Source organism: Leptidea sinapis, chromosome 21 (genome assembly GCF_905404315.1).
Source record: "Leptidea sinapis chromosome 21, ilLepSina1.1, whole genome shotgun sequence".
NCBI lineage: Eukaryota > Metazoa > Arthropoda > Insecta > Lepidoptera > Pieridae > Leptidea > Leptidea sinapis.
In genome coordinates, this window is record NC_066285.1 from 1,491,085 (window position 1) to 1,516,490 (window position 25,406).

At 34.5% G+C, this 25,406-nt stretch overlaps 1 protein-coding gene across 1 annotated transcript; it reads left to right on the forward strand.

The window, feature by feature from the left end:
• Window positions 1-946: 946 nt before the first annotated feature.
• On the forward strand, window positions 947-7,603 carry LOC126970698 (integrin beta-6-like). Its single transcript, XM_050816791.1, has 3 exons — window positions 947-1,243; window positions 4,973-5,139; window positions 7,297-7,603. The coding sequence occupies exons 1-3, from the start codon at window positions 1,015-1,017 to the stop codon at window positions 7,441-7,443; spliced, it is 543 nt and encodes a 180-aa protein (XP_050672748.1). The 5' UTR covers window positions 947-1,014; the 3' UTR covers window positions 7,444-7,603.
• Window positions 7,604-25,406: the final 17,803 nt, after the last annotated feature.

Here is a 25,406-nt window from a genome sequence, read left to right on the forward strand (position 1 = left end):
TCTTTATGAAAATTGATCCGTGTATGGAACGAAGTCTTATTTTTAAAAGGCAAATTGCTAAAGCTAGTGCTGAATATCAGTTTGAACTGAAGGACCTTTTAAAAATTGACAAGCAAGAAAAAATTACAAAATTCTTTAAACCGTTGCCTAAGCCTGAAGATAATAATTAATAAGTATGGACAAAAGCTTCAATTAAATTGTTTTTTATATGTTTGTTTTTATTTTGTCACCTAGGAACATATCCCCTGTAACCCCATATAAATTACCAATCCGTATTCACGGTTTCTGTATTCGCGGGATATTTACGGAACATATACACCGCGAATAAAGAGCTTTTACTGTATATGTACTGCCCAGAGAATTATTTTTCTGAGCGATCTATACACTTTTATATAAAAGTATGCATAAATGTATAGTTACACTTTTCTAATAAAGTCCCAGCCTATATGCAAACGTAATCTCGAAATAAATTGAAAAGATTTATTATAAAAAAGGTATGTTGTTAACCTTATGACCCAATTATATATAAGTATTATAATTAAAAAAGATGATCTAACCTGAGACTTAATTATTACTGTCTTCGCCTAATATTTAAGTATAGTAATAATTGTGTGAGCGCGTCTTCGTCGTTCCTTTCAAACGCGAAACATCCTTAGCATTATAACATAGGTATTTATAATATAGTTGCAAAACTTTATATATAAAAACAATTAACAAGTCTAAAAAATTATAACTTTCGATACTAATAAGCTATTATGTGTGTTTATGATCATGTAAGTACATAGTTATCTAAATACTCTAATAAAATAAATTGGAGTCAAGGACACTTAATTAAATAGAAATCGGATAATTTGCGTAAACAAAATGAACTAGAGGTTATCAATGAACATATTAATAACATAATAATTCCCAGTAATAAAGGGGACTGAAGCGTAAATACATTATTACTTTGCGATAAACAGTGTTTCAATTGTCTTCCTATTATATTGTACTTCGTAATTTAAACCAACGAGCATGCATTGCAAATATTTCACTATCATTTGTTTACTTTGCGTAGTAACAGTTCAGTGTAAGATTGTGGGTGTAAATAAATTATCTGTTTGTTCTATCAAAAAATCATGCGAAGATTGTCTTCAACTGGATCACTGTTCCTGGTGTGCTTCTAACAAAAAATGTTTCTCTGAACATTTGCTCGGCTTTGATAATTTCTGCAACAACACCATCAAGGCTATGGACTACGGAAGTAAGGAAAACAGTTTTAGTTCCAAAATCAAATTAAGTCTTAAGCAGGCCTTTTCTTGTACAGGTTTGAACGAGAAAAATACAAATACAAATAAAAAGATAAAAATTTATAAAAAAATAGTTTAAATAAACTTTGTACAAAAAATAACAACTTCAAACATGTATCATAAACTTGACGTTAAAACAAGGTAGCAAAAAATATATTTTCTCCACGGACTAGCAAAAAAAGGACTGCGCCATGATATTAGCAAGTGAAGCACCTTTATGCTAGTGTGTGTGGTTACGGGGTATACCAGTTACACAATTTTTTCTCCCTTAAATAATCATATATCCACAAATACTTTTATATTATTGTTTCTACACTTTTTCACAACCCACTATGGCATTTTTAAAATATTTTATAGCGACGCAAACTGATCTGTCACAGATGATGGCAAATCTCATAATAGCGGCCGATCGGCTTGTATTAGTGTAAGTGTGTTTGTGCTATGTATTTACACGTTTACCGGCTTGTTTTGGTACCTCACTGTTATGTAAGGTGGCACGGAGTCCTTATTGTTTTACTCGTCCGTGATTATCTCCATAATATTAGTATCTACTTGATGTTTAACCTGGGGTGCTATTACCCTATTTCCCTAGATTTAGAACGTTAACTGAATCGGAGTTGCGAGTCAACATCATTCAAACGACAAGCTCGCTCGAAGTTTTGGTAACTTCTTCTTTTCGACCAAATTTAAAATATTTGTACTACGATTAAAAGGTTGGTTATCTATGCTATATTAAATGATGTTTTATATTGTACACTCAACTAAACGTCAAAGATTTGCAGGACACTCGTCTCCCAACAATTGAAGTTCGATCTTGTTACGCATTATACGATTTCCCTAAACCGGAACGTAACTTTATCACAATCCAAACTGAACCGTCAATTTGTGTAACGAGTGTACGAAATTTAACTTTTTGACATTCACATTAGTCGTAACACAACCAGAAAAGGCCAATAGTACAAGAATAAAAGTACCGACATTCAGTGCTTATAATTTTCATATACTGGTACGTAATCTAAGAGAACCTTTCTAGAGAAAATATATTTTACTTAATTAAGAACTTGTTAGTGAAGTACACCCACCTACCTACCTATCTTCTTTCAACCTATTACCAACAGAAAACAATGACATTTAAAAATAAGTTGACATTTGACTATTTGTTGAAATTATTTTATTGTTAGATAATTTATAAATCTAGATAGACATGTGACAGCTGTGAACAAAATAGCGGCCAACTTTTAACCTCTATTCTAACCAACTAATAATTGCTGTCAAACATCTAGTTCGTATCAGCTAATTTGAGGTAACGCGATAATTACCACCTTCAGACTAGGTATATTATAAAGCCTCTGCCTTGATCATCTACGACAGGGGTGCTCAAGCTTGAACTGCTGGCGATCTACCTCAAAATTGTTAGGCTACGATCGATTGGCTCTGAGAGGCTTCAAGTATGTGTGATGTAGGATTGTCGTCTAGCTACAGTGTCACGATGACATAGATATTAGTTTTGCGCAAAATATGCATGTTTTTAGTCAAGGTAAGTGTAGGTCTGCTCTTAAATGTCAATGAAAAAACTCATAATTATTATTCAATATTGCGAGTTTATTGGTTCTTACAAAACAAACGCGTTCTAAAGTTCTAAGCTTAACTAAATAGTGACTTTGAATGTTGAAGCGTGACACTGCATGTCCTGAGCATACTTTTCATAAGATGGTACGTAATTACCGATTTTAGTTTATTATACCGGATTTTTTTCTCGATATCGACTCAAAAAGCACTCGCGATCCACCTGTCGATCCCGATCGACCGTTTGAGCACCCCTGATTTACGATATGAGTAGGGTTACGAGATGAAAAAATTAAAGGTACGGAGAAAAGGCCTGATTTCCTTTGAAAAATCCTGAGATTTTTTACAATTTGAGAATAAAAAAAAATATTAAAATTTTTATACACTGCTACACTAATGGTGTCTTCAGTTCGAGCTATTATAGTTTTAATTCATATAATTTGAATTTACATGTGGGACATATTATAAATCAATAATTAAAGAAAAACCACACTTAAAAAGGTATATTCACATATTAAGTATGATATATAAGTAGTCGTTCATTTAAGTTCCTGTGGTTTCTGAGGTTCCTAGCTGGGGCAGAGGGCATCCACAGTGTATATCCATCGCGATCGCACTTTTTATATTAGTACCTAATAAATGATTATTTTGAGATTTGCTAAATCCAGCCACAATTCTGAGAAAAGTCCAAAAAATCCTGACATCTCAGGACATCCTGAGATATAGTAGCCCTATGTGGGAGGCTTCTTTGGACAGGATGTCGGCTAGCGGCCATTTCAATATTCAGTCTATCTCCTACTGTGGCCTACTTGAGATGAAAAATCGTAACTATCGTTGACTTTTCTGTCCCAATAAACTTTTCGACGGTAACTCATCTATTCGTACACGCTGTTTGTCAATAGGACGACGTATACCTTACCAGGGATAGAAATTTTTATGGGAATTGCAACAGTGAACTGGCGATAAGAATGACTTATCGGGTATATTGGGACAGTTTCAGATTATTGACAGCTAATTACTGACAGTAGAAGGTAGTAATTTATCTCTGTCTGATGATAGTATATTGGGAACGGCCGTAAGTCGCCTTTCTGTGTCTTCAAGCAGTAATATGTTAGCTAAATGTGTTTTGGTTTGATGGGTGCCGCAGCAAGTGAAATTACTGGCCTATTGATGACTAACATCAAGCATCACAATAACGGTACCGCGTAAGTACAATTTCGGGTTCAATCACGAAACCAGGCATTGCATTGTAATTGCCAGGGCGTATCTCTTTCTATCAGTCTATCTAGCTATCTTTCATCATTTATATGATGAATATGGATGTTTGTGTCCGAGTCATGGATGTTTAAATGTATTTATGTATGTTTATATGACTTTATGTATGTTTAAGTAAGTTAAATTAAATTTATCATTGTCTTGTAACCCATAACACAGGCTATATATGCTTAACTTGGGGCAAGATAGTTTGTGTAAAAAGTGTGTCAATATTATATTATCAGATGAATGTCTTGTTCGTATCGTCACTTTTTATGAAAATTTATAGAATAGTTGCGGAACTCCATAATTAACCAAATGTGAGTTTCTTGAGTGTAAATTCCTCTAAGATTTCGATGGACACGTGTTTCACCTGTACACGAAGCATCATCAGGAGATGTTGACTCACCAAATTCTGGACTTAACTTTATATCATAAAAGCGTGTGGAGTAATAAGGTATTGGAAATCCATCCATCCATTTGAGGTTGGATCAAGATTAGATAAACCCGAAGGTTCCCAAATCGTATCGCTTCGGAGATACCTACTGTAACATTTTTTTTATGACAATAAGGGACAATACGAGCAGGACTTTCAGCTGATATTCTCAGAATTCTTGAAAAATCCAAGAATTCGGAGTGGCACTATAATTATTGCGCTCGTCACCTTGAGACATAAGATGTTAAGTCTCATTTACCCAGTAATGTCTCTACGGCGCTCTTCAGACCGAAACACAATAATGCTTACAAACATTACTGCTTCACGGCAGAAATAGGCGCCGTTGTGGTACCCATAATATAGCCAGCATCCGGTACAAACGAGCTTCCCACAGATACAATCTCGTCAAAATTGATTAATCTTCCAGTGAGTTTGATGGAGAATGCTGAGTGTGCCTGTAGCGGCGGCCATATAAAAGTGAACAAATGCCGTCCACCGGGAGTCGTTGATGGAGCCGAGTGCTATGGAAGAGGAAGCTGTGTCTGCGGAACTTGTATTTGTAATACGAATCCGGATCCTGAAAATCCTAGTAAGGTGAGCTGGGGGAACTTAGTGCGTCAGGAGTTATAATAGCTGGCTATTAATTTAACTTATCGCAAAGATCTATCATCACTTATGAATGCCTACTATATTCAAAGCCTATTGGACATATTTTGGGCTAATGCTGTGCTCCGATTTTAACTTACACTAACTTTAACGAGCAACATTTGTGAATATAAGGCTGGGTTTCATCAAGTTACTTTAGCAATAACAAACATGTTAAAGTACCGGTAAAGCTAAAATGAGTTGCACCATTCGACATTTTTTTTGATGACGTCATAACTTCTGTTAACCGTAACCGTCCAATATTTGCCGGTTAAAGTTATTATCATCATCATCAAATGATGATCATTTCAGCCGGAAGACGTCCACTGCTGGACAAAGGTCCTGCGCTCCCCCCAAACAATCGATCTTGGTCGTCGGTCCATCTTGTAGGGAGCCTACCAAGTTATAGCTAAATAGCTGTCAAAAATTTCAAATAAATATTCGATATTAACTTGATATTTCACTTTTTAACTTTAACTATGCCAAGGATTACGTTGGTGAAACACATTTCGCAGTCTATTTTAAAGTCAGCGTTACTGTTTACGTTAAATTTGATTTTTAAACCTTAACTTTAACAGCTTATATGAGGAAGCCCAGCGTTAGTATTTGCGTATCTATATTGCAATCTGCTCTAGCGATTTGGATGAAGAAAACCACGATCTAGCTATATTATGTATATAACTGACCTCATCTCCAGGAAAGCGCGTTTTACGAAGTTTTAACTGATATCAAACATATATATATATGCCTGCCGCGCCAAAAATCCCCGGTGCTCTGAGGAGATTTCATTACTTTTCATAATTTCAAAATATCACGTCATGACACATGGCACAGTTATACAGAGCCAACGCAGCGTGTTGAAACCATAGACTTAGGAAATCTAGCGTATAGACCACCTCACAGAACGATAATGCGTGAACAAATTTGATTTCTCTATGTGCACCTTATCTAGTGGTAGACTAGTGGCTGACTTTTTACGACTTGTCAATCAAAATAGGTTACTGGAACCATAGATTAGCATTCCTTTTCTATCTTGCTAGAGAGATAATATATCCCCGTTAGAGAGGTCTGCTCTCTCGCACACTTTGTTTGTCTTTACGCTAGTATATTGCCCATGGTAATCTATGATCTACTGAAGACTTTCCCCCTTATTCATAATAGTCTGCTAACTTTAAAGCATTGCTAACTCTCACTCTGTCTTCTTCATTCAGCTAAGTCAGAATGAAAAAAAACACTCCTTAGCGGCTGTTTAAAGCTAGCGGACCATTATGAATAAGGGGGTTTGACTTTGCTTATACGTAAGTATCCATCCCTACTCTGTGCTCATACTTAATTCACGTAAAACTTAGCTGAGTGTAAGCTTAGCATAATATTTGATTTCGTTTTTATAGTCATACTAGCTGACCCAGCAAACGTTGTATTGCCATATGAAGTAATAAAATATATTCAATAATTAAAATTTTTGGGCTATAAAAAATAGATGACGACCGATTCTCAGACCTACCAAAGAAATCGTACTACAATAATCATTATATTTGATTGCCATCTTGCAACTCTATTGCGTATCTGTGTATGGAATAGAATAATATTAAAATGGCGGTATAAAAATAAGTATTGATCGTAGATGAATGTATTTTTTAATACTGAATCATTATACAATAAAAATAAAAAAATTGTCAAAAAAATAAATAAATCAATCTAGGGGTGGACTACCCTTACCATTTAGGGGGATGAAAAATAGATGTTGTTCTATTCTCAGACCTACCCAATACGCACACAAATTTTCATGAGAATCGGTCAAGCCGTTTCGGAGGAATTTAGCTACAAACACCGCGACATGATAATTTTATATATGAGATAATATCTGAAACTATCCTGATCTCAAGGTAAGATAGCCCAATGCAAAAATAAAGTTCGCGTTTTATCACACTCAGTCTAGTTATGCGAAAGTCTGAGCAATGTCTACGTCCACTCTATAGATCTCAGCCATGGAATTTTTAATAATATAGTAGGTGTAAGTTTACTAATATCAATATTAACCCTATAAAGCCTACAGCAACTGAAAAATACGAATTCAATACGGTGACCATAAATATTTATTTGCAGTTTATTGTCGGAGAATTCTGTGAATATGACAACTATTCGTGCGATGGCCCAAAATGCAACGAAGGGCCGTACTCCATAAACGATATTCATTTGTATGAGGAAAATAACGAAGACGACACATCGGCGAATAACCAGCCTGTCGAATGAAATGTCGATGGAAAAATATAAATATTGTATTTTGTTATTAAATATAATAATACTAAAAACATTTCTTTCCGGACCAGATCCATATCATTGTTCGTCGTGTTGATGTACCTTTATAAATAGATTAAAAAATTAAATTAGAATGAATTTAAAAGGCATAAAAGGCTATTATTTTCTCAAAATTGATTCCTTTAGAAGTATTTTGGTGTCATTTCTAATACTACCACCGCTTCGGAAACAAATGGCGGTCTGAGAGATAAGAAATAAGAGATAAAAAGAAGAGGCGCAAGAAACAATTCCAGCATTATTTATTTGCGCTCTTTTTAAGAAAGTTATACAATATTGTACTGTCATTGTTATTGTTAAAAAATAATCATAATCTAGTCGCAGGCTGTTCGATCACTTAGATATTCAGCTGTGGAGTAGTAGGATTAACAATAGAGCGATTTTTATATAAAACATTTAAATATATTTAGATAATATTATAGTTATTAATAATAATAATAATCTTTATTTGCATTTAAAAAAGGTCAGTTTTACAATCGGTCTTATTTTGATTAATCTTAGTTTCTCTTATTCTACCTACAAGGCATCCAAATATATATCTAGTATGTATAATATTTTATTTAACATTAAATTTAACATAACCAATAAGTACATTTATAAACTTCTAAGCCATAGAAAGTTTGTATAAAATTCTAATAAAAAAGTAATATTAATTTATATGTCAATTTTCCTTAAATTTAAGTAGTCATTTATTGGATAAAAAACAATTATTTATTAGCCATATTGTTAATTTACATGTCATGTCTTTTAAATGGTCGGGTAACTTATTATATATTTTTATCGCCATGTAATGAACAATTTCTTGGCATAGTGTCAATTGACATTTGGGTACAAGTAATTTGTTTGCGTATCGCGTGTTCCGAGAAGAGTGATCTTTCATTTTGGTGAAATATGTCGGGTTTATGTACAAATACACACATATCCCGAATATACAAAGAGGGTAGTGTTGATATTTTCTTTCTGATCAAAAGTGGCTTGCAGCTATCCATCCAGTGTGCATTGCATATTGCACGGATACTTTTTTTTTGAACCGTGAAAGCGCGAATTGCGTCCGAAGAATTTCCCCAAATGATGATGATGAGTCCGTGGCACAGTACGGATGACACATATACGTGGTATGCACACCTCGGGGCTTATTATTTAAGTTTCTGTTAGTATTAAAATGGATTATCTTAGTTTTTAATATGTTTAAGTTTCAGTTAACATTATTAAGCCATAGTAATAGCCATAGTAATGTCATTAAGCGAATTTATAATTGTATTTTTTAATATAGTTGTGTCTTTTTCTTTAATAATTAATGTTGAATCATCGGCAAATTGTACACATTGATTAAGTGTAGAGTATGGGAGGTCATTATATATGATAAAAATAACAAAGGACCGAAAATGCTCCCTTGTCGAATAGCGCACTTTGATTTTCATTAAATTCCGAAGTGTAAATAATTTTTGTGGACTTATTATGGCACGTAACTATTCTTGATATTTCAGTACGTTGTTGCCGCCTTTGCAGGTAACTTTTTAACCGACTTCAAAAAAGGAGGAGGTTCTCAATTCGTCGGTATTTTTTTTATGTTTGTTATCTCAAAACTTTCGACTGGGTGAACCGATTTTGATAATTCTTTTTTTATTTGAAAGCTGGTGCTTTCCGTGTGGTACCATTGTAATTTGGTCCAGATCAGATAGTGGATGATAAATTTACGAATAACTCAATATCCCGCCAACCGATTTCGATGATTCTTTTTTTATTGGAAAGGATATACTTCAATGATAGTTTGGTGAGTGTTTGGTTTGGTTCTGATTACGGAATCCATGACAAAGTAACGGAACTCTTCAATTATTAGGAGCAAATTAGTGATACTCGGCCGAATCTTTCTTATGCTATATTATATCTACTTCAAATTCACTAAAAATCATAAAATAAAAAAACAACCGACTTCAAAAACACATATATCGATATAATGTGCACTAAAAAGTATAAAAATAATTGCGTATTTTTATACAATTTAATTAATTAATCTAATTCTAGTTACGATTATTGCAATTTTTTTATCAAGTTATTCGCGTTGCCTCCTTTACCGTATTTTTCGAGCTTATGCAATAAATTTTATGTAATACTAAGTCACATGCCTTCGACATATCTAGAAAGATCGTTGTTACGGGTATTCTATTATTTAAGCTTTCGGAGATACTTTTTATGAGGTTAAATGAAGCTAATGTTTTAGAACTATTTTTACGAAAGCCGAATTGTTCTTGTCGTAATATATCGTTTTCATTGAAAAAAGATAATATTCGATTGTTTATAGTCTTCTCTATTATTTAAAAAATTGGGATGACTGTAATAGCTCTGTAGTTATTTATATCGTACTTATCACCTGTTTGTATTTATGCAACTGTTATAATAACGGGCATCAAAACACGAATGTGGGTTTGTTAAAATAATATCACATGAGTGTTTTAATACCTAATTATCAACAGTTGCATACAAGACTTTATCTACACCCATATTATTTATTTATTTATTTATTATTATGATACACTATTGATCTTACACTAACCATTAAAAACTATTCAAATTATAAACTATTAAATATTATAAATAACTTAAAAGAATTATTCATAACTTATAACTATGGTTCGAAGTGTAACATCTACTAAAGTGTATAACAGCATTCACAATAGAAAAACAACCAACACGTTAGTAAAAACAAAAAATTTTGAAAATTAAATATTAAAAAAAACATTAAGCTTGTTTATGACATCAGTTTTTTAGTTCATTTATAAACATGGACCCTTTATTATGTCGGAAGATATCGATATAGCTTGCAGTTTGTTATATGATCGTTTCATTCTGTTGAGGGGCGAATTTAAACCTAGGTTCGTTCTACTGTGTGATAGATAGAAGGAGATATCAATATAATATGAATCCTCTATAAAATATTCTGAAACAGTTAGCTTACTGCTAACATTAAAAAAGCCAGTCCTACGAGTGTTGTAATGTTGTACTGAATTTCATTACAACACTCTTTTGGACGATGTAATGGTTATTAGGACATTGGGTGTTTTAATGTTGGCAATAAGCTGTTTTAGAATTTTCAATAGAGGATTTAAAGCATGGGTGTAGATAAATTATATTAATGAGCTCTAATAATCTTATTACTTACAACTTACTTGTATTGAACACGAACAGAAAGACGATGGTATATCAAATCAATATCACTTTATTCCTTAGATAATTTATATCGCGAGTGTTAGACGTAGCTGTCATGCACACTAAAGTAATTAACCTGTAGGTTATTCAACGAAAAACGAAGTTTCGATTTAAGTTTCGGGTGTTTCCTACTACGGTTCCATTTGTTTCGAAGTTTCGGTCCAAACGTCATTCTTTGACATTTCGAATTTCTAAACCTACTCTAATTCATTTACGATGCGAACAAAAATTTGAATATGTCAGCTGTTTGTTGGGAATTTTTTTACGTCAACTTGACGAAACCAAAGGTGTTCTTTCGTTCAAAGGCGTTCGATTTTTGTTTGTGTGGATTTTGTTGCAAATTTGCTTGAAATGGCTTCAATAATGGTTTTAATAGAGGCTGCTCTACTTGAAGAACATTTAGGACCTAGAAGGAACCGGCACCGCTTGCGCAAACAATTTAATATTAGTGAAATACCCGACTTACCCCCTTTTTCATAATAGTCTGCTAACTTAAACCATTGCTAATTCTCACTCTGTCTTCTTCTATTGACCTAAATCAGAATGAGAAAAAACACTCCTAAGCGGCTGTTTAAAGTTAGCGGACCATTATGAATAAGGGGGTTAGAGTTTAAGTTTTGCATAAGTTATGTATAAGGGTTGGTATTGATAGTAGAACTGTTAGAAAGGATAAAGGTAGATCTTCATCTTACTTATTCCTTTCTAACAGTAGTGGTATTTATATCTTTAGTGATATTTAAAATAGAAGTTACATTTTTGTTATTAATAAAAGAACATAATTTATTTTTTATTTTATTATAACAAAAAACTTACTCACAGCTAACTAAGAGTATTTACTCAGATATATAAATTAAAAGGTATGGCTTAGTCATCGTATGTGCATGTGTATTTGAAAAGATGTACCTTTAAAAGGATGGTTATATTCTGTAGAGGCAATATTTTTAGGGAAAAACAAATAAGAATATAACTGATATTTACTTGAAACTTTCTGATAGAACGAGTAGGTATCGCGATTGCGAGGTGTGTTAGAAAGCAATTTAACGGCCGTTCTCAATATTCAGTCTACCTCTTACTTGAGATAAAAATCGTAACTATCGTTGAATTTTCTATCCCAATAAACTTATCGACGGTAACTCACCTTATCCGTACACGCTGTCTGTCAATGGGACGACGTATAGCTTACCAACAATAGAAGTTTGTATGGAAATTTCAATTCACGCGTCCCAATATAAGGCGATAAGAATGACGTGTCTGGTATATTGGGACAGCTTCAGATTATTGACTTCTAACTACTGACAGTAGAAGGTAGTAATTTATCTCTATCTGTAGATAGTATATTGGGAACGGCCGTAAAAGGTCATTTATTAGCATAATTGAGAACTCTTTTTAGAAAACTTTTTAAAGAATTCAACGAAAAAATCTGAAGTAACTACTAATTTGACATGTTTACAACGCGTTTTACAGATATTTTTGGTGGTCATTATGAACGTAGTGTTTAAATTCTCTTTGGTCATTAGTTATTACTCATCGTTGGCATGAAATAGTAGTCTTCATCATACCAGGCCATAAAATCCAAAAAAAGTAGTCTTCATCTTAGTCATTTACAAATAACATTCATTTCAATCGTTCACCATTCGTTCGCAAGTATTGTCTTTGGTTCCGAACATGGTCGATGTCTCCGAAAACAAAATAGAGTACACTATCGAAACTTCGTTTAAATTTCGTTCGTTTACGAAGTTTCGATTCTGACAAAGAGAGTAGACCCCCTGGCCCGTTGCGTTGCGTTGTTAACATCAAGAGGCTCTATCTGCACGTATAAATTATCTATGCTTTATTCATTTGGATCAAAGAAATGACACTTATGAATGCCAAAAGCTTCGATTAAGGATTACCTAAGAACAATAGCCTTTTTATTACGGCAACTATTAGATGAGAGTGTGCGTGGCATCTTGACACTCAATTGTATCTTTCAAATTTTGTTAAATATGCTTCGTGTTTCATTTTACATTATAATTAATAAAATATAAAATACTTACTGATGATATGTAATCCCAGTGTCTTTCTAATTTCTTGTAGTACTATTTTTATAAAGATTTTGTACACATCCCGGCATTTTAGATTCAATTATTAGCAAAGTTTAACAGAACATGTGGCACGTCAACGTCACACATTGTTCGAGACTGGCTCAAGTACGCCCACTGGGGCGTAGTATTAGTTGCTGCACTTAGCGACTACGCCTGCGGTATCTATTTGGAGCATAGCAGAGACCAATCCTTAATCTAAGGTCGAAAGTTTTACTTTCATAGTATTTATTACCGCTTCGGAAATGTTTAAGCTCAAATGGGAAGAAGTGACAAGGACCCTATTGCCACTCTTTGAAATCAACACATACATTTTCGTGTTACAAATTATGTTAATTAAAATATATGAAAAGTGATCCAACATAAATACTCAAACGTCAAATACTCAATGCCTTATACGAGTAAGTTAAAAAAATGAAAATAAAAAACCATACGAGTTATTGACATTGTTTATTTGTAGAAAAAGAGTTTTTAAATCTTAGATCATTTATACGTCTAGATAGACGATGACAGCTGTGAAAACGTCGAAAAAAATCACAGAAAAAAAAAATATTTTAAATAATGATATTTTAAATAATAAATAATAATATTGACACACTTTTACACAAATTTACTTGCCCCAAACTAGGCATAGCCTGTACTATGGGTACAAGACAACGATATATTTAATACAATATGTTATGTGCTTACTTAAACATACATAAATTCATATAAACATCTATGACTCGGAAACAAACATCCATATTCATCATATAAATGAATGCACCTACCGGGATTCGAACCCGGGACCTCTAGCTTAGAAGTCAGGGTTACTAACCATTCGGCTATATGGGTCGTCGCTTTTTCACTTATTCACGCACACACATACAAATCGCGAGTGTAAGACGTAGCTTGTCACGCACACTAAACTAACATTCCTGGCCTGTTTTTATCGGTTGTCTAACAGCAAGTAGACGTACAAATTATCTAAGTAATAAATCATAATATTTTTATTTATTAATACTATTCATTATTTACAGAAAGAATCTCAAATTCACATATTCCTGTAAAACTGTTTGGTCAGTTTGTCTGCAGGATCATGTCTCTTGTAATATTAATGCTTATAAGAACATTGATTTTATACAAGTATAAATATTGATAAAAATACAATAAAAAATCTAATTTTAAGGCAGTGTTGACAATAAAATGGTTTCTACTCGGGTGTCCTCAGGCAAGCTGTTTAATAAATACGGTAGGTAGTAGTGAAAGTATCTATACTTTTTTTTTGAGGTAGGCGTCACTTTCCGGAAATCCATAATTATCCAAATTATTTGAGTTCTCTTTAGTGTTAATTCCGCCAATATTTGTCTTTAAACAATTCGACACGTGTTTCGCCTCTACACGAGGAATCCTCGGGAAAAATCATCTCAGTCTCATGCCAGATTTTGGCGACTCAACATGTCCTGTACCTATCAAAGCTACAAAAAATACTTATAAATCAACCCGTCATCTATAATTATCTAACAAGATTGACAAGGCGAGCTATTAAACGCGTTGAATCGAAGAAACCGCACCTCAATTAAGGAATTGATATGAGCTGGAGCGTCTGCCGCGGATAGCTCATCGATCTCAAGTGGTGCCTGTTATGGCAACGACAAATTAGATTTCAACAAGTCCATTTTCTTCTGCATTGGCATTTCCAACGAACTTATTCATTAGAATATTCTAAGCGGTTTCTTTATTAAGCTCGGATGTCATAATAGATTCTTGTCGGTAGAATTTGAGGAATCTTTATTTTATTTGGAATAACTCAAGGAAAACCAAAAGTACGTGCCAAACTAAAAACACATTAATTCATTCGGGTCAAAATATGACACTTTTTCTTTTGGGATAGGAGGACAACGAGCGTACGGTGGTGTTAAGTGATCACCGCCGCCCACAATCTCTTGCAACACCAGAGGAATCACAGGAGCGTTGCCGGCCTTTAGGAAGGTGTACGCGCGTCTTTTGAAGGTACCCATGTCGTATTATTAAGGGTCAAAGTTACAAACATACATTTTACCACCACTTCGGAAAAGAGCTTTAATGAGAAGTAGTGGCAAGAAACTTATTCCCACTTCAAACATTTATATTATATACGGTTTCACATTTTACAAATGATTTTAATTACAATATATACGAAGCGATGCATCAAATACGCTAAGGTAAATGTTACCTAAACCTACACGAGAAACTAAAAAAAAATTATATAAGTTTATTTTATAAATTTATGAAAATATATGTTACTAAAAGTTTATTAACTTATCTAACTTAAGATGTACCGGCCATCGCCTCTTCCGACCATATTTTAGGGCAGGAAACGACCCGCCCCATGGCGCAGCCACAAGCAGTGCCATGACGAAGCTTGCCACAAGAACCTCACCATGAATAAAATATGTGTATAATTTTATGCAATACTGTCACCTGCTGGTACGAGTAAGTGATCACTATATTATATAGGTAGTCTCGTGGAAATACCAAAGAGATCACATGGCGGCATTTTGGGTAGGTTTACACTTACAGTTTCTGAAGTGAAAACTTCTTTGGACAATCTTTATTTATTTTTATTTTTTTTATTTATTAAAATAAGAGACGTACGTGGAAGAAAGCTCCTTGAAAACAGCACTGTGGAAGGCCGCCACACAACCAGATTTTTTTTTAATAAGGGGCGAGATGAGCCGGACGTTCAGCTGATGGTAATTTACATGCAGTCAGACCATTACAATGCAGTGCCGGTCAGGATTCTTGAAAAACTCAAAAGTTTTGAAAGATGCCGGCTAGATTATGTGTACCACAACGGCGCGTATTTCTGCTGTGAAGCAGTAATGTGTAAGCATTATTGTGTTTCAGTCTGAAGGGCGTCGTAGATAGTGAAATTACTGGGCAAATAAATACGTCTCAAGGTGACGAGCGCTATTATAGTGCCGCTCAGAATTTTTGGGTTTTTCAGTAATCCTGAGTGGTACTGCATTAATTACCATCAACTCAACGTCCTGCTCGTCTCGTACCTTATCTCCATAAAAAAGACCTAGAGAGATGGCAAGAAAACTACTATCCAGGACACACCGTTCAGCGCGTGGAACAGCGTGAAGGAAGAACGTTCTAGAATAGCTATTATTTAAGGCCCCAGAAATGTTGAAACTGCATTGTGGAATGGTTAATAATAATAAATTTCACTTCTAATAAACTTCATTTCTCCTCACAAAGAAAGATCTTGCACAAAAACCGCATCCCTAGTTTCAGGTTTCACTACAGCAAAAAAAGCAATACAATATTTTTATACAAATATATGTGTGTGTACACACATTACACTGTATTTTATCTATCTGCTTGCGGCAGCGTCGTGGAACGTGTCCATTTCGTAAAATATGGTCTACTGCGATGGCTTATCGGAAACCGTCATTTATGTTTTTAAAATGAATTTTCAATGTTATTTAGTATATTTATATATTTTTTACAATCGCTTATAAAATGCTCGCATAATACCACATTTATTTACATGCAGTGTGTGTGGAAATTAATGCATCTACGGTACTGTTCTTTTGTTTTTTATATATTTTTTTGACCTACTCGTGTAAGGCTTTGAGTTTTTGACGTTTGAGAATATTTGTTGCATCACTTTACATATTATAATTTGTAAAACGATAAAACTGTAAAATTTGATTTAAAAGAGTGGCAATTCGTGTGTTACCATTTCTTCTCATTAGGACTCAACCTTTTCCGAAGTGGTAGTAAATGGAAAAAAAGGTAAATAGAATTCATTCATCAGTGTAATTTCAAAGACATAGAGGAATGAATTGTTTTTGATTTGACTTGAAAGTGAAAGTGAAAGAATATTTCCCTGTCTCCACCATCCTCCGTACTCACCAGACCTGGCTCTAACAGACTACCATTTTTTCAACGATAATTTTTACATAGTCAAAAATTTTCTTCTCAAGAAGCAATACAGAATGCCTTCACATTGTTTATTGACTCCAGGTCCCCAGAATTCTACCGCAAAGCTAAAAAAGACATCCCCTATCCTATAGTAAATACTTCAATAAAATAAATAATGTTACCTTGCAAAATAAAAATTTTATAAGAGGTATACCAAATTTCAAAACAATCGTATGAACGGATCGCGGAAAACTTAGCAACATACATTATTATTTAAAAAAATAATAATACCAATAATGTGTGAGAAAATATGTCAAGCAAGGGCGTAGAAATAACTATGCATAACAACTTCAATAGCGGGCAAATAAATTAATTTTGGTCCCTGTATGTAATAGCTTTATTGGTATGCAGAAGGGAAGGTTGTTCGTTCGAGCATACAATTGAATTACTGGTGAGGAGCTAAATTGTTTTATGTTTACATAACGTCATGTGTCAGAGCCATCCGTTTAATATTCACATTTCTACCGTTTTTAGCATTTGTGCAATCCCCCATTATACTTACAAATATAAGAAAAGATATACCAATAGTCGTTACTCTAACGGGATTTATTTGTTCTGAAGTTATGCTTATTAGGGTAGATAAGAAAAAGGAGCATCTAAGAAATTCATTCAACTAGTAGCGAATCCAAAAGAAATTTATCTGACCAAATAAATTAAATAATTTTCAAATACCATTGGAACTGTACTGTAAGTAAATAAATTAAATATTCGAAATTTGTGTTGTTGTTATGAAAACATGTGGCAGTATAACCACAGTAGACATATGCCTACTGTGATATAACTGTCTACCTGAACGTCATACACACGAATTCCCATTTTTTATAGAATAGGAGGAAAAACGATCGTATGGGTCACATGACGGTGAGTGATCATCGCCGCCCATACTGTCTTGGAACACCAAAGAGTCACAGTAGCAGAGGCAAATTATAAGTTTAGTGCGCCCTAGGCAAGCACCTCGTCTTCACCACTGTAGCGGCAATAAAAATATTAATTAATAAATATAAAGTACCTGATGCGGTATTACATGAGTAAATCTGGATCCCCAGCTTTATTTCAAATTTCGTCATAATTGCTTCAGTGCTGTGATAATCGTATATTGCACTCGTGTTTATTATATCCGTCGCAGCTTGTTGATCAGTTTAATTTTTAAACACGGCATTGCCTCGCCTATCCATTTGCCCATGTGATAGCCATTTACATCTAACTTCCGATTACATTATTGCCTCCCCTGCTGCGAACTGCCCTGGTGGAGAGCCGATAGGCCCTATCGGCTCTCCACCAGGGCAGTTCGTCTGTAAGAGTGAATGTGTCACTAGCCTAGAGCAGTAGTTTAACCTCCCAGTTCCAATCCGGATGAAGTCCAAGTCTATGGCTTATCGGAGGCAGAAGAAATCCCAGTGGTGATCGAGCTTCCAGGACCTACGTCTATCCATATCCGCGCAGATAACCAGCTCGAAGTCGGCCCTGCATGCGTCCGTAACGGTACTTACTGTTCGAAACTGTTTCGGGCCATATCCCTTACAATCTAACTAATGGGAATACAGAAAATCAATCTCAGGCTGTTGTTTTAAATATTTAAATTTATAGTTCGAGTTTTTGTTTCTACCAGTGTACCCCGGGGATCTTTTTCTTGGTCCACTTATGTTTTTTATCTGTGTGGGTGATATAAATTCCTGTTCCTGTTGTAAATGAAAATATTCTTCCTATAATAACATCTAACTATGATATGATCGCCCAGGAAGATCTCAACCGTCTAGAGATGTATTGTTTGGGGTTTCTGGGGCAAGTAGTAATTATAGTCAAAATTCATTAGATATTGATATTATATTTTACACAAACATTACAAACGTAAGGGTTACATAACTCTCAACTTTTGTAATTAAGTATCTTATTCATTCATCGTTGTTTGTATCTTTAGTAGCATACATTTTAGTCGCAAAATGGTGTTTACGTACTTTAATAATTGACCTACATTCTTTAATATTACTTCTATTAGTGAAGGCCTGTTATTAGCCATTAGTTATTATTTGACTATCTATAAATATTATGTTGATTTCCTGAAATTAATTAATGATTGTATATTTATGTTGTCGCCTTGGGTATTTATAGTTCGCCATACTGGGATGAAACTTAGGTCTTTTTGCGGCAGATTTGCTGTTCGTCGGATGATTTCACCTGAATGAACAAAAGAGAAACTGAACTGCTAAGCTTTTTTTTTCCCAGCCCAATTGACTATAAATGACCAAGGTGCTCCACTACCGCTTATACCGTCTCATACGTGCCGGAGGTAATATTCCGGAATAGCGAATTTCACCTTGCGTCTCGAATGTGCAGATTGCAAAGTGAGGTCACAAGAGGCTCTGAAGTGATGTAAACACTTTGAGCTCGGTAGTGACAAGAAAAGGAAGAGACAGATTATTCGGTTCTAGGCTGGTTAGTAAATAAGTAATAAAATAAATTTCGATATTCATAAATCGAGCGAGCACTATATGATTCTCCAGATTGCACGTCTCCTGAATCTGTCGCCAGATCTTATAATACTTAGAGGAGTACTTAGAGGAGTTAGAGGAGTATACGAATACTTACAGGAGTGCCAACTTATCAGTAATTACCATTACTGTTTTCGTCATGTTCGCCCAGTTGTTCATCTATGTTTTTATTTTACTCAAAGATGAGCATAGCACTTGAGTTGAAGAGGAAAAAATTTAGCATTAAGTGCCTTCCTATGAGCTTCCCGACAAATTCTACAAATGTGTCAACTTTTTTGGTGATTGGAGCTTTATGATTCTTATCATGTTTTATCTCCTACACTGCTTCTTCTGCAAATCAATGACATGCTGCAAATCAGCAGAATTTATTGCCATGAAGACTACAACACAGGGTATGCTTTTTACACCGGCCGTGTAACATCTATCGAAACAAATTTGTGCCTAAAGCCGAGACTGCTATGCAGTGACTCGGAATGGGGCTGGAAAATTTAGTATAGTTCAACCGTAAGAAGACAGAAGAATGTGCGTTTATCACTAAAAAATGCCTATCCCTTTATCGCATCCCTTCGATAATACTTCCCTAACTGAAACAGCCTGTATCGGCATATTTGGTGATGGCATATCGAGCGAGACATACATGCCTGCAGCTACATATGGCACCAACACTGCTCCCCCTGCATCATATCAAGTGGAGAGTGCTATTTGGTCGAACCAGTTGCTGGCTATAGTATTCTTAAACTGACATAACTTATATTCTAAGACTTAGAGTATAATTCCACTTTAAAACAACGCAACGCGTCTCTTAATATCTGGAATTGCAGATGTCCATGGATGGTGTGTTTTTTACTTTCCTTTACGTTAGCTTCTTGTCTATTATTATATGAATAGATATTAAAGATATTTAAGTCTTACAAAATTGCCATGCCCTACAGGATCTAAAATGTCAGTACCACCATATAAGACTTTTGTAGAAACCAAAAAATATATTGAGTGTAGGTGAGGTGACCTTTAAAGTATGAGTTATATCTATATATCCATCTATATATATCTCGCTAAAACTCCAGAACGGCTGGATGGATTTGGCAAATTTAGGTCTTGAATTATTTATGGAAGTCCAGAGAAGGTTTAAAAGGTGAATAAATAGGAAAATGCTGCTAAATTAAATAAAAACAACAAATTTGTTTTTCGTTTGATGTGTCCATACATAATTTCTATGAGAGAATTTACTGACGCACGGTTTGACAGTTCTGATGTGAAACAATTTCATTACGACAGCAGGGTGTATATTTTACGAAGTAATTTTTAATGTTATGATATGACACGAACGATTGAACGCATTCAAAAACGGTTCTTATGGCACCTTGCTTTTTCTTGTGGGGTACATAAGCAATTGCCGTCGTACTGCGATAAGTTGAGACACTTTAACTTGAAAAGTCTTTCTGTTCGACGACAAATGCTAGATCTAATATTTTTATACAAAATAATTAGAAATCAGCTTACGAGTTCCCCGCCGAGTACCAAGGCGTGCGCAGGTCGGAGCTGGCCTGTTCCATCAGCCATTTGCCAAAACTAACCTTAAGCAATTTTTTCCCATACCACGTCTATCAAGAACTTATAACTCCATCTGTGGTGAAGTAGATATTTTTAAAGATTCTTTACCTGCTTTTAAAAAAAATATTACGAGATTGTTAGGCGCCAAAATATGATTAATATTCATCTTCTTCTTTTTTTTCCTTCTTTTCAAATTCGTATCTTGATTTTATAATTTTTGCTTTATTTTATATAATTGTTTTCTTGGTGTCACGGAAGCAAAGACTGTGCATGTTGTGACACCTTAATTTGTTGTACATTCAACTCATTATTTGTTAATATTTGATATATTTTAAGCATATTAGAATGTAACAACTACTGGTTGTCCTATAAATAAATAAATAAATGACAGATTGATGATGATTGACATCTGTCATGAATCTTTACATAAAAACATTATTTTATTTATTATATACAGAACAACGTCTGTCGGGTCACCTAGTTATAAATAAATATGATATAAAAGCATCTCAAGACCGCATTATTAATAATTGTAGCTCAAATAATTATCCATTGTCTTAATACAATGCTTTACTGATTTGACATTTGTTGTAATTAATGGCCTTGTTGATATATTAATTTAAAGTTCACTGAGACGTACCTTCAATATATTGTAGGTACATAATATTTCAGAAGGTTAGTTAATACGTTGACATTGAAGGAAAGTAATCCAGCTTAAGGTATCTTATGAGGTACAGCTTATCCCCTCCTCGAAGATTACTCCAACCTTTTCTGACCTGCACTTACTGCTTGGATTTTACTTGGGAATAGTAACTCCTTCGTAGCTCCCGTAATATGGACACAAAATACACGAAATGATTTTTTCACACACTTAATATGCTTAAAGATAGATTAATATTTACAACGAGTGGGTGCCCGCGACTTTGCTAGTGTAGCTGTAACGGCTATTTTGGTCAATGGACAATCAGCATTTTACAAATCAACCTGCCTATTAACACCGAAACCCAGTATCGCAGTTCACAAACACTTACCAGTGGGAGGCTCCTTTTCACCGGATACCGGCTTGATTATGGGTACCACAATGGCGCCTATTTCGGCCGTGAAGCAGTAATATGTAAGCATTACTGTGTTTCGGTCTAAAGGGCGCCGTAGCTACTACGATAAAATTACTGGGCAAATGAGACTTGACAACAGCTTATGTCTCAAGGTGACGAGCACAGTTGTAGTCTCATTTGCCCAGTAATTTCACGATCTACGGCGCCCTTCAGACCGAAACACAGTAATGCTTACACATTACTGCTTCACGACAGAAATAGGTGCCGTTGTGGTACCCATAATCTAGCTGGCATCCTGTGCAAGCCTTGGTAACAAGTAGTCTTGTCTTCATCACATTGCAAACAATTTTGATGTGGTCAACTTATCACGCTGAATGTGACTGCAATATTGGAATTCGGAAGTAAGAATTAGGCATAATAGGTTTTCTCGATAATTATAATGATAGTTGTGATAACAAGTTGTGGTAATGAGGTCATGACTCCTAGGTATTAAGCCTTTCCCACAGGCGTGTAAGTTTGATAATCCGAGCGGGTTTGGTAAAACTTCTTATTTTACAAGATAATATTACACTAAAACGGATTGATCAGAATTAGCTTAAATTTTTATTATGTTGAAACAATTTTATTTACGCTTTCATCGGTCGACCAGACTAAGTACCTGACATTTTAGTAAAGAAGTATTATATTGTTATGATATGAGTACTGCGCTCAACGTATGCTACTAAAAGATGTTTTGTTAACTATTTCATAACGAAAAAACCTTTCAGCGAAAATAAGAAAAGGATACAGCGGAATACAACTCAATTAAAATTATGTTCTGTTGCAAAGCTTAGAATTGTTTTTTAATGTATGATAAAAATTGTTTTTTAATAACAAGAAATGTTACAACTTGCGAGCCTCTAATATAAATAAAATAAAGACAGAAACCGGCACCAATACAATTCAATTAATGTTAAAAAAGTTAATTGGCAAGAGAAACCACGAGGCAAAAGCATTATAAACGAACATATTATTTTGAGACGAATTACAGAACAATTCAAGCGAAAACGTGACCCGATTTTCAAGTATGGGAATAAGATATGAATGAAGTGAATAGCTATATCTATATTGCACAATATAAGTGGAGATGGCACATAATAATATGCCATTGGTATTCAGAGGCTGGGAAGAATGCGCGTTCCTTCGAGGCGACTTCTCGGCGAGGCTCAAAACACCCGCCACCCTTCCGGCGGAGGAGACTTCATAGCATCGATTAAGCAATACTAAACGTATTAGAAACTTATTAGATTTGCAGAAGGTTTTTCTTAAGAATTCGTTATGCAACAATTTTATTAATTCAATCTAAATTTCATTGAAGGTATGTTAGTATGTGTAGATGGTGGTGGTGTGTAGGAAGTATGTTGGTAGGAGAAGAGCACGCAGATTAATCCGAAATAGTACTTATGAGTTATTAAATATTATAATAAATTAATAATAAAATAATTTTGTTTCAATCTGCCTGCTAATTTATTACGTAGGTAGTACGGCTTTGACCCGAGGAGAACAACTTATAAGAAACTGCCAGACTATCTTTTTAACCGTACAATACAATGACGTTCTATACATATGGACATATCATTCGCAGTCTGATAACGAAACGGCAAAAGTTTGCTTAAAGCCAATGCAAGCACACTTTTCTCCTTAGTCGTCTGTCAACTGTGTGTCAAGTGTATAAAAAGTGCTTAAATAATACATTAACGACTCAAAAAAAAGATGGTGTGACTTATCATCGGTAAGGTTATTTTGTTATATAAGATTGATATGCAAAAAGCGGAAGTAATTTATTAAAACGATTATTTCTTCATTAAATATGGTACAATATTATTGACAAGTTTCCAGACAAGACCCGCTTGCAGCAGTCGAAGGTTATTATGGTGTCATTTGTGGCATGTGCCCATATTTTGGCTTTGATTTTGTATGAGGTGCATTGTCTATACTCTATATGTATAGAACGTCATTGGTACAGTAACAAAATTGCTTAGCCCACTTAATATAATTTTGTTTTTTTGACTTACTCGTGTAAGACATTGACTATTTGACGTTTGAGTGTGTTTGTTGCATCATTTTACATTTTACATATTATATTGTAATTGAAATGATTTGTAAATCGATGTAAATGTAAATCTTGATATAAAAGAGTGGCAATGAGTTTCTTGCTACATCTTCTCATTAGCTCAACCCTTTACGAAGAAGCGGTAGATTCAATAAGAAAAATATTTTATTTTTTTTGACATTCATAAGTGTCATTTCCGTGACCTACATGAATAAACTGATTTTGATTTGATTTGATTTACTTACGTACAACTTTAGGTGGATTGCACAGAACCAGACAATAACCATGCATCATTATCCTCTATATAATATACTTATATTATAGTAAGCCTTCTATGTCCATAGAAGCTTTAATGTGTTTCGGTTTAAAGGGTGATGTAGTTAGTGAACTGCATTGTAATTGGCAGGGTGGTCTCATTCTTTCTGGTCTCATAACTTCTTCTCAGAAAAGAAAAGGTTTACACTAGGGGAAAGTGAAATTCAATTTTTTTTACTGGCTTGCGGGTCACCATCAGGATGTGAACACCGATCGACACAAATCATTGCGTATGTTATGAAAATAAGGGACGAGACAAGCAGGACGTTCAGCTGATGGTAATTGATACGCCCTGCCCATTACAATGCAGTGCCGCTCAGGATTCTTGAAAATCCCCTAAAACTCTGAGCGGCACTACAGCTGCGCTCGTCACCTTGAGACATAAGATCTTAAGTCTCATTTTTTCTGTAATTTCACTAGCTACGGCGCCCTTCAGACCGAAACACAGTAATGCTTACGCATTACTGCTTCAGAAATAGGGGCCGTTGTGGTACCCACAATCTAGCCGGCATCCTGTGCAAAGGAGCCTCCCACTGGGAAGTGTTTGTGAAGTGTGCTGCGATACTGGGTTTCGGTGTTAATAGGCAGGTTGAATTGTTCTACAGAAAAAATACTGCGATCTTTATATTTATTGATTTATTTCAGGAATATCAACAGCTATTTACACATAATAAAAATAATATAATCAACTTAGAGCTAAGTACACACATTCACTGATAGACAATAGAAGTAGTAAGAACTAAAATAAATAATAAGCACATATAGTATTTACATTTTAAAGGTTAGTCAATGGATTCGAAAGATGATTTCATAATAAATTGATTACGCAGTATATAGACCAGGGTCGATAATTTTTGAAACCAAAAAAAATTATAGTAGGATCAAACCCATTGGTAAAGGACGAGAATATAACAAAAATTAAGGGAAAAATAAATTACAGTCGATCTGAGGTCGGGTAGTGGAAAAGGGGGGGTGTTTTAGGGTAAAAAACGGTTTATCTCGATTTCCGGCAAAACTACAAGTCCTATGGCAAAAAGTTAATTGGCAAAGTTGTAGGTAATAAAGAGATCTACAACTTTAATAATTACACTTTTTTCACATAACCTCAAAATTTAGGTGAAAAATTCATAAAACCAAGTTTTTGGTTTTTTATTTA